The sequence below is a fragment of the Melanaphis sacchari genome, unplaced genomic scaffold, assembly GCF_002803265.2.
Source record: "Melanaphis sacchari strain LSU unplaced genomic scaffold, SCAv2.0 Contig91_pilon_pilon, whole genome shotgun sequence".
Taxonomy (NCBI): domain Eukaryota; kingdom Metazoa; phylum Arthropoda; class Insecta; order Hemiptera; family Aphididae; genus Melanaphis; species Melanaphis sacchari.
Genome location: NW_020271649.1, coordinates 1,119,185 through 1,131,310, shown reverse-complemented (window position 1 = coordinate 1,131,310; position 12,126 = coordinate 1,119,185). Strand labels below are relative to the sequence as shown.

The 12,126-nt window shown below is 24.1% G+C and overlaps 1 protein-coding gene across 1 annotated transcript in view; it reads left to right on the top strand.

Moving 5' to 3' along the window:
• Positions 1-12,126, top strand: part of LOC112602819 (disintegrin and metalloproteinase domain-containing protein 10) — a 71,457-nt gene that overhangs the window by 30,759 nt on the left and 28,572 nt on the right. The window contains exon 3 of the mRNA XM_025351141.1: positions 9,294-9,415. Within this exon, the coding sequence (XP_025206926.1) occupies positions 9,294-9,415 (122 nt within the window). The remainder of the gene's footprint in view (positions 1-9,293; positions 9,416-12,126) is intronic.

Below are 12,126 nucleotides of genomic sequence, written 5' to 3'. Positions count from 1 at the left end.
CTGAAAAGTTTTAGAGTGGAACAAGTTTTTGTGATAAATGTCAACAATGTTATTTAATTTTGCAACTATTATTGTAAATAGTAATAAAGTATTTTTTCTAATTTATTTAAGTTAAGGAGTAAAATTTTTATGATATATTATGTTCTAAATTAAAAATTTCAATATTCTTTATTTATATGAAACTAAGCCCTTGTGGCTGTTTATATGAATGTTTTTTTAATAAATAAACTCATAGTTTTTAGTTTTGGAAAAAAAATGTCTGTTGGTAGTACCTATAATTATTAATTTATTTTAATCAACAAAAAATTGATAAAATTTAATATATACTAATCAATGAATATAAACACAAGTAATTTGACGTTAATAAACGTAATTTGTAATTCTAAATTTTACTAGTTAACTTTTAATTTGGCATAAAAAATAAAATTATTGGAAAATTGAAAAATATTGTATGGTTATTTATTATAAATCTAAGATGTTTAACTGTTTTTTTTCTGTTCTATGTAAATGCTATACGTTAATACCTACTATTTAAATTTATGAAATTGGTATAGTTTTACAATTAAAGATTAAAATTAAAATTAAAGTTTTTTTTGTATGATGCAGTCTAATTTTTATATTACTTTACTTTTTACTTTTTATGTTTTGAGTAAGTACATTTTACAAAAAACAATATTCTATTACACATTTTTTTATTAAAAAAAAAAAAACTTATTGAATAATTTGAAAATTATATTTGGTAAAACATAATATAGGTTTATTTTTTATTTTTTATCATTTATTAAAACTATTGTAGTTGTTATATTATAATTAAAATTTAATGGGTACATTAAATTATTAAATTGTGAGTTTACAACCTAAACTAAGGGAATAGATGCTTTAATTTTAAAATTATATGCTTAATACATTTTTCATTTTTTTCACTATTTAATTATTAAAATATTCATATTCTTTTAAGTACATATATTTTTTCAATGTCCATTACAATTATCAACTATCAATATTGTCAACTGACAAATTATTACAAGAACACATATTATTTTGTTTTCAACTAATTATCTATTGAGTAATAAATTCAAATGCATATTTTTCAGAATTAATAGTAGTGTACAAAATCATAAATCATTTTCAGCTGAAAATATATAATGGTAATAATTGTATTTGTCTACTTTTCTTCCACTGTAAAGATATTTAAATTCAAAATGTTGTCTAATTTTATAATCATTCGTCTGAAATAGTAGTTAACGCTTGAAATTTAACTTACTGTCTTACTATATTTATTCTTTATTCAATTACGAATATATTGTACAATCAAATACTATGTTTTGAAGCGTTGACACGATATATTTATAAAAATAATAAATTTACTTTTCATATTATATTTAATGTTCATCCACTGGAAAAAAACATGACATACTATATAAATATATAATACATATATTATTTAACAATATGTTTGTACATATAATTATCTTATTCATTCGTCAATATCATATATGTATCATGAAAACAGGGACTCACAGTAACAAAGCATTAGTCTAATGTAGTTTTTTTACATTTTGAATAATGCATAGGTGAAACTGTAATATACGTTGTACCTATGTAGAAGCTTTGAAAACGTTATTTCCGTAACATTTGTTTTCATTTTTATTTGTTGGAAATTGTAAGAATATAGTATAAATTAATTCTTGGAATATTATTGTGTGCAAATTGTAAAAATAAGTATAACTGTAAAAAAATATGAATAGTTTTCAGTAATTTGTCTAATGTTGCCATTATTATTTTTATAATTTTAATGGTACTACTTTTATTGCAAACTTCTGAACCTAAGCACTTATTCAAGTTTTGTTTATTATAGTTATAGTTGTAAATTAATATCACATAAGAATAAATTTAGTATTTCACTTGAGTTCATACTTAGATATTATTAAGGATTTAATTACCTATTTTATATTATTTAATACATATCTATTTCTAAAATATTACAATAGTTAAATAGATAAATAAATAAATTATAATTATTTTGTGTTCCTAAATTAATTTTAATATTATTTTTTAAAGGGTTTTATTTAACTCATTAATAGTTTTTTATATATTTTAACTAGTAATGTACGTAAGGAATTTTCAACATTAAGTTCTGAAAGGTATATCACACTTTTTCTGTCTCTTACACTCTCTCTATTTCAGTCATAATACTTTTTTTTGTAAATTCTCAATGTACGAGTATAATTTTCACACGAACTATGATTGTTTGTAGATTGTTGGGTTTTTGATCGAAGTATGTGAGATAGGTTTGCGAGATTTCACCGAAGTAAAGGGGTTGGTTGAAAATGAATAATTCCAGTTTGAAACGTGAATGCTGTAATTGGAATAAAGAAAAGTTGAAAGGTTACCTTTTAATTACGCTGGGTGATTCTAACTGAGTGATGATGCTGTGGTTGATCGTTACGGTAGGAAACGATTAAATCTCTAAAGAACTCAAAGGAAATTATCTAAGCCCTTGGGTTATTGCAAGAGAAGCGTACAATTTTCCAGGCAACTTTTTAACACTACGTCGTTAGCAAATAATGATTATACTTGCAAATTTTATTTGTCTTTCAGATGTTGTCTTTTCGTCGACCCCACTGCCATCGTTGCCATGACAGGTGCCATTAAAATAAATACCCCTTCATTTTCCCTCTGATGTCGTTATTAATATCGCTTCATGTTTTTTTTTTTTTTTTTTTTTTTTTAAATAAAATATCTGTAGAACGTTACTGTACACACATGATGGAAAATTACAGTTAAATTTATGTTGAATCATATTTAAGAATGTTAATGTATTCCCTTAAAAAATTATGTAAAAAAATTATTTTGTGACTTGAAAAAAAATGATGAATATTATTTTGGTTAGGTATAAACTTAACTATAAGGAATAATTAAATATTGTGAATCAAAAAAAAAAAAGAAAAAAAAAGATTTATAGATATAATTATCAATAAGTTACTGCTTGTGTGGTAATATCGATAATTTATATCAAGTGCAGTAGTATAAAATGTAATCAAAAATTTTTTTTAATTCTTTAAAAGTATAATATAATATAATATTCGTTATTTTTATTTATTCTTTAAAAAAATAATGAACGAATGCATCCACTGAAAATGTCCGTGTTGAGTCCCACGAGTTCACAATTCGAAATTAATAAATTATTATTTTATACATCTTCCTGGCATAATAATATTTATATTATAATTGTATACAATGTGATATATTTGTGTCCATACTCATTATTTTGAAAAGCTTCAACTTTTTTAATATTATTTGACGTTAAATTACATAAACCTTACATACTTTTCCAAAACTCGTCGTGTGGCAATAAAAAGAATTTGTATGAAAATAATATTTAAAAAAACTTAAGACTTCGAAATATTGAGTATAGATACCACCTGTATATATTCTAAAACTTTAGTATTATGATTTTTTAAAGCAGATTAACAATTTAAAAAAATGTTGGAAACTAAAAATTGAAATGGAGCATGTTATTCAATTTCAAACAAATCATACTTAATTAAGTACATTGTGTTCTATAGATTTATCGATTAAAATTTAAGATTTAAAAATATATGAATATATATATATATATGATAAACTATTTTTTGAGTTAACTTTGAACAAGGTTTTAATATTGTTAATGTAGTACACTTTATTTTTCTTTCCATTAATTTCATACGATTTTGAATAGCCCTCACGAATATTTTATCTATCTGCATTCTTGTTGACTCAATTTAACCTTTTTAGGACCATACTTTAGTCAATCTCTCTTTTAAGTTCAAGAGTAATACATAATTATATTATATAACAATAATTTTTAACATAAAATAATTCCTTGAAAAATGTGTGTTATATGCTTTTATTATGATTTATAGTATTCATATTTTATAATAATATTATACATTATACTATTATTAATAATTCTTTTTGTTTTTAAATTTGTATGATTTGAAAATCAACTTTAATAATAATATATTCTTTGTGATTCATTGTTTACGGAAGAAAAGAAAATTAATAAGAAATGTAACCTCAGGGTCGTAGTTGATTGATCCTACGTCATCTAGAGATTAATCCTGCCTGCATTTTTGTAAGCATCTATTGTGATTTAAGGATGATAACAAACATTATTGTTTGAAGCTCTCCAGATTAAATTTGTAATATAGAACGAAGTATAAACATTAAACATTAATATATCATTTCTCATATATAGCTTTACTATCGACCAATAAAACCTATTTCAAATATTCAAATTTCATGGTCACAAGTTCTATGTTTCATTAATAATAACACTGTACGTTTAAATATTTAATAATTAAACTTATGTTTTATTAAATTTGAAATTCGCTATTTCAAGTTAACAAACTAAATATGTTATATAATTTACCGATGACGAATAGAAACGTGTGCCTTGTACATAGATAAAAAGTAGGTACCTATACCGTAATGTATAAGTTTACTATTCAGTATTCTTATATTATATTATAAGAACACGTGTTATAAACAAATAAAGTATAAATAATTGAGTGATCAAACTATAAAAACATTATGTTAAGATCGATTATTGTCAAACAAGTACACACCAATTGGTTTTTCCAATGTCATCAAGTTTCTCCAACTGTTCTTTATTATATGTAATTTCTACCTGCGTATATTTATAAAAAAAAAATGGCTAGATTCATTATATAAACAGAACAAAATGTATAAAGTTCACATTAATAAAATTATGTTCTGTAGAATTTATACGTACATAATATATTATGAGGTCTGAAAAAAGGTTTTTGTTTTCTTTAAATGGCGCTTAAAATGGATTTTTATTAAAGGTTATATTATAGTTAAAATGTCAAGAGTATTACCATTATTAATGTGAAAATAGAACATAATAATATGTTAATGTCTTTAACGTACGTATTATGGTTTTATATTTTATTAGAAATATTAAAATATTATATTATTTACAGTTATATCTATGTGTGAGGTGGTTGCATGTATATATTATAAAGGAATTAGGTAAACTATATTAGCCAGTTATTTTTTTGGCTGATAAAAACACTTTGATAAGTCTACCATAATCGTTTTATCAATTATTACCACGTTTATTAGGTGACTAAACTTAAATCGTTAGCTAAATTTGAGACTAACTCTATAATTTATATTAATCAACAATGTAATTTTATTTAGCAAAAAATAATGTAAGTACAAGCAAAACATTGTTTTTGTTTGAATTTTGAGCCAAACATAATTTATTGAATCGTTTGACTTACATCAATTATTTTATAATTTAATATTGATTATAATAATATAACTTATAATTATTACTTTTAGAATATTGTTTTTTCAGGTTTGGTACAAGATACTAGTAAAGATTACATATAAGAATAAAAATTTGAAATAATTTTCGAATTTTAACATTGGTACTATTTATTAGATAACTTGGAAAGATAGAATAAGAGTTTAAATATCTCAATGGGCTTATAATTAATCTTAGGTGAAAACCCAAATCATAATATAACAATTGATTATCGATTCTACTTCTACTCACGTTAATGATTCATTATTCAATACAATAACAATATTTATCCGCTAATTAAATGTGTACTTTTACATTTTGAGATATTTCATTCATACGACATGTCCTCGAAATAAAGTAGGCAATTATAAAAATGTACGTATTGTACTTACACACTTTTATATATTTTTCTAATGAATAAATTAATTTTTATATGGTTTCGAAGGACTATTATCAATCTGCAATGATTGAGTGTAATTTTTTTCCTTTCAGATTATTTTCAATACAATTTTTTACTCTACGTATACTATAGCTAATATTTCTCGTTTTGGGTATGTAAGTATAATCTCAATTTGCATATTCCTACAGTGCAAGTGAATACTTTAACTTCCTACTACCATATATACTAAATACGAGTATAATAATTTTTTTTTCATGTAACGCATGTAAATTAATAGTACCATCGTATTAAAAAATTTAACAGTAAGATAATAGTAGGACGACGAACATCCACTACATAATAATAATTATATAAACTTAAAATTAGTACAAAATGATAGTATCCGGTTATTTCTTGTATAGGTAGTAGGTACACCATATTATATATTATTAATACATACATACATATCGGTACGTATAAACTATATTACACAATACACTATTCGACTCGCGCAATAATAGACTTATCATGTGTGATAAACAAAAACTAAAATAAATACGACTAGCAGTTTTTCAATAAGGAAGTGAATGCTACTGATCTTGTGTTGTAGTAAATTGTAGTATAGGTCTCAACTGTATATTATTATTTTTTCTCCATAACGTAGGTAGCAAATGAAAACGAACACAACACAAATATAATACCGATAACAACACTAGTTATATCGGCTAAACCTATACGGTTCGTTCTCATTCCACGATGTTCTGTTCATACTACTGTTCTCGCGAAAACCAGAACAATATAATGTAACATGGATATTGGTGTTGAAGGTTTCATATAAAAATAATACCATGCTAATGACGTCACGACTATATTTCATTGTTTCAAACCTGGAAGGTCGTTCACCGATCTCTTTGTCCAATCGTTTGAGAATACCTAAATGATATTGTGTAGAAGAGCACATTATTATTTTTATATTTTTTTCTAATTATTTCCTTTTGTTGTTGTGTTGCTGATAAAAAATATGTTCGAGTGATGTATATGTGGATCACATATTATTACTTTTTTAATTTTTCTAACTATTTCCTTTTATTGTTACATTAACGATTAAAATATGCATGATAGTACGCTTTAATATTATTAATAATAATAATAATGGTCATAACAATAATAATAATAATACACCCTTATACGTAGCCACGTAGGTATAATGGATTAAGATGCGTGCCCCATATTCAAATTCACTTCAACACTGAACTAGTTATTTGGCTTCCGAAGCCGTTCAATTTTTTTATTTTATGGTTTATAGGTCAATTGTCAAATATTGATGATATAATATCAACTACCAAGTTTTGTGCAAATATATTTATCACAATTATCATAAATTCCTCCAAAATAATTTTACTAATGAGCTATTAGATACACGTGTATTATTCATAGATAATAAACTTTGTTTTTATCGCGGACTAATGCTGCAAACTTAATTTTGTATTATTATTCATACATCTTAGATTGAATTTCAATACTTCAGTCATCTCACTAAATATTATAGTGTAGTTGTAACTACTAAATAAATACTAAAAAAAAAAATTAAAAAAAAAAATCGTTATGGCAAACGGGCAATTTATAAAACAATTACAGTATATTGATGTTTAACAATTAATGTCTTAAATTGCTTAAATCTTAAAAGTGATTATTAAATACTACAATTGCCGCCATTTATGGCAAGACGGTTTATGTCCTTTAATTTTTTTTACACCATAGTCTTACATTCAATAAATTTAATTTCGGAACATTTAGTCATTTAATTAGGTAAAGGAATCCCTTTACTTTGCAAGTATAATATTAATTTAAATAATTTAGTTGATTTTAACAATTATAAATATTATATTAAGAATATTTTTACTTCTTTTTAATTTATACTTATTTTATTTAAATCTTAGTATTGTAAGCTTTTATTATTGTTGTTGTCGTTGCTAAATAAATATTATTATTATTATTATTCAACTTCGTTCCCGGCTATTGTCTATAAATACTTAATAACATGCTATAGTAAGTTAACAACTTATGAACAATTTTCATTACTTTTTGATTATATATATGTGTATGTGTGTGTGATGTGTATGTGTATGTGTGAAGGTATAAAGTATTTGTATAAAAAAGTGAAATAATATGTGGATTAATATCTTATTTGTAACGTAATTCAATGTATATTACTTTCAACTTTATTATGTATCTATGATTACTCAATGATAATATTACTCAACGTCACAATATATGTTAGTATAATATTAGATATATCTAATAATGTACAGAATACACACACGTTTATAACATTCGCTGTGATTTGAATTTATATCCTTAATAATTTTAATTTGTTGAGGCAAAAAACATTATATGAGATTTTATTAGGTTACAGAACATAAAGCCAAATGTTAGGTTTATAATCATAGTATATTATTTATTATAATACATATTATATAGTAGGTAGAATTTTCATGTATTATAATAATAATTAGGAAAACCTAATACTCCATATGAATTAAAATAAATAAATTGGTAAATTTATATTTTATTTATTGTAATAGTTAAATTATATAATTGTTTAACTAATATATAATATTGTAACAATGTATCAAGTAGAAGTTTTAAATAAAACGTACAAACAAAATTAAATCTATATATAAAAAGTTCACTAATAGGTAGTGTGTCTATATTGTCTATATTATATTTGTTCAATATTTAACAAAATTAAATTGCTTTGAAGTTTCAAAAAATCTATCTAGAGCATAAAAAAGTATAAAAATATGTATTTATAGTTGAATATTTATCTTAAGTATTAAATTGGAAAAATAGTTCCCATCTATATACATATAAACGCTAAAACACATTATACAACTCAATATTTTCCATTAGATTACTATCGTGTTTACATACCCACTCCTATTCTCTGTGTATACTTCTAAAATGCTTCTACCCATATATATAACCCATCGAGAAAATCGAACAAACGCATAACTTGTAATTTTATTGCTTTTTGAGTTTTGTACAAGAACAAAGCAATAACTACAAAAAAAGATAAATACTCAATATTATGTGTTGTGTAGGGAAAAGGCTGTAAAGTTGTTTACCTCTTTTACTGAGTAGGTATCAAACTATATACTATTTTTAAGCGTATTTTTAAAAGAGCGCTTTATTTTTTACGTGTATTATTTCAAAACTCATAAATAATAATAAAAAAAATGTATTCGATCTTTCTAAACTTAAACTGTAATGGTAATATGACCATATATTATAAAATATATAGAAAGATAAGTTCTTAAGTGTATTTTTTCCGCATTTACTTTACAAAGAATTCGTAAAAAAATATCATTTAATGTTTCCGCGCGTGTTGTGTTGTTGATGGATTTCCATAACTCCGTGATGATCTTTACATATCGTCGTTCAATCAATCAATGTGTGTGTGTTTGTAATATTTTCCCTGTTTATTTATCTGATATGCGCTATGATGACGACCTTCATAATGCGCAACATCACATCATAATATTGTTGTATGTTAAATATGTGTCAAATTAAATCGAATTTTTTTTGTTTCCATAGGACGTTCAAAATGTTGCTGACGCCAGACCAAAAACTATTCGCTGATGACGTGGTGTTCGAGGGCTCGGGTGATCGTCCAATACCGTTTGATCCAGGCAAAGCTTACGTCGGCACATTGGAAGGTAAATAAGATTTAAATCGTTTGGCATGTATATATATATAAATATATACATTATTTTATTTAAATAAAGCTCATCCGTGTTGGATGATTCTGGTGGTGGTTTATTATGTCTATATTGGTATACCTACGCTAAAAATGTACATGAAATATCCTGTGTTTATTGTTTGAATAAATTAATAATGACAAATACACATACGTTATCTGCGTCTCTCCGCCATTGACCGTACTCACTCATTTGTTCATACTGTTCATAGTATTTCAATTTACTAATATTTGTCGGGTCAGAACTATCGCCGCAGTAATTATTTATGGTCTATCATATAATTTATATTATATTATTATGTTGCCTGGTTTATTATATAATATAAATAGTATATACTTATAAACACGTAAACCGGTATTAAAATAAATAAAAATAATAATTTTAAATAATTTTATTTTTAAGTAAACTTCTTTACTTTTCTTTAAAATAAAATAATATAAGTGGAAAATATGTTTGTTAAAAAAAAGTACTGCAAAAATACTAACCAACTTAATCTATTTTAATAGAATTTTTATTCGGACAATTTACTATGTATAAATAGATTAATAACATCTATATACATATATATATATATATATATATATATATATATAAGGGTTAGAATGAAGTTATCTAATACTATACAAATTATACAATAAAAGACAATAACTAATATACGTAAACTTTTTAAAATATTAAAAACAAAATGTATTACTAAAAGTTATGCTGCTACAACATAGAAATATTTTTAAAAGATTTTTGAATCTTAACGAATTTTTAATAACTTTTATAAACTTATACTTTTTTATGATAAAATTTACATCTAATTTTCACATATGACATATATGCTAATCATTCCTAATATGATTAGTAAATTAATTTTATGGCTGGTAATTTCTAGTTCAGTAAATTTTAGTACCTAATACACTCGTAATTTAACTTTCCAATTTCGTTACCATCAGAAAATTCATAATAAAGTATCTCAAGGTCTCTGTTTTGAAGTTTCAATTCAATTCACGAGTCTTCTTCACACACTGTTATCTAATAACTTGGCTTTAAAGTGTATTGGAAAACTAAAGCTGTGGTGTAACAAAATACTAGGAAGAGGGAAAATATTAAAACCATATATAACAAAGCTTTACAAACTATGTACCATTTGTTTTACGTTCCATACAACTTTATTTATTGTAAACATCATATAGTACAATTTCAAACGTCGTTCAAAATGAATTTCATTATTAATAAGCTTGTGTAATTAAGTTTTTTTAGTTTCCCTTTTCCTAATGATTTTTATTTAACTTTATTAATAACGCACATTAATAATTAAAAGTGTGAAAAAAATGATTTAAATATTTTTAAAACTGGAGATGAATGTTATCTCTGCAGAACAAATTAAAAATAATTTAATATTATTTTTACTCAAACTAAATATTTTAAAAACTTTAAATATTTATGGTATAATATGAAAATGTATGTTATTATTTATTACTAAAATATTTCCAACGAGTGTACTTAAACATATACAAATAGTCATAACTCATAATAAATGACGAAATTACAATAAGTTCAGATTTTTTGATAAACAAATTTCCAATCTTATTCTCAATTAAAGTTTAGTTTACGATAGAAATAATATTATATTTACAATATCGAAAGTTTAAAATTGCTCAATAACTAAACACAAATATTTCGCTGTACTTTATTTAAATAATAATTTATTGTATTGTTTCTATAATAATAGATTTATACCAAAACCAGTACAACCTATTCACACCGTTATACGTTACGTCAAGAGTATATAATAATAATCTATGATAATATATGTAATATTTTTTTGCCATACTACTACTAACAAAAAAAATAAATTTCTAATAGTGTTATAAATAAATTATAAAATATTCTAAGAAATATAGACGGTGTATCACACTGTTCTACTTCTCAGAATAGTTTGTCGTATAAAATGATTATTGTACCGGTATCAATTTTGTGAGTGGTTATAATTATGGTTAGGAGGTTAGTTATTGGTAAATTGATATATATTTTACTCAAAATTTTGAAATGACGCCCTCTAGTTACGCTTGGGTTGATACACGTTTAATTAGATTTCTCTTCAATTCAAAATAATTATTCTAAAAAGAATTTATTATTCTTAAATAGACATTTGTTAGGTACGCTTTATGTTTATTAGATTATAGTTAATGTATTTAAATAGATGAATAATTTTAATTTACATATCGTTTTGAATTTATATTTAATTTTAATAAACGTGTTTTGTATTTATGGCAGTATATTTGTGCTTAAATTTTTGATTTGGCGCTTACATAAATACATATTTATAAAAAATTATATTGTACCAAACAAACGAGAAACGTAACTCTGATTGGGCTTCACGCGAATGATTTGTACTATATATGTACAATCACTGCAATGGCGGCGATGGCGATAGGCGTACGCATATAAAGAAGTATTTCTCTGCGGGTTACATATCGACGGCGAACTTATTCGTAAATTTATGTGCCGGTAAATCAATTTGCAGTTCGTGTGCAGGCCATTGCCACCACCATCGCAGCCTATTCTTTTTGTACGATATAGTCTTTATATATTATTATTATTATTACCCATGGCAGTGTGCCGTGGCCGTCTTACGATTTATTTATTTTTCTTCATCCAGGGTTTTCATTGCAAGCAGC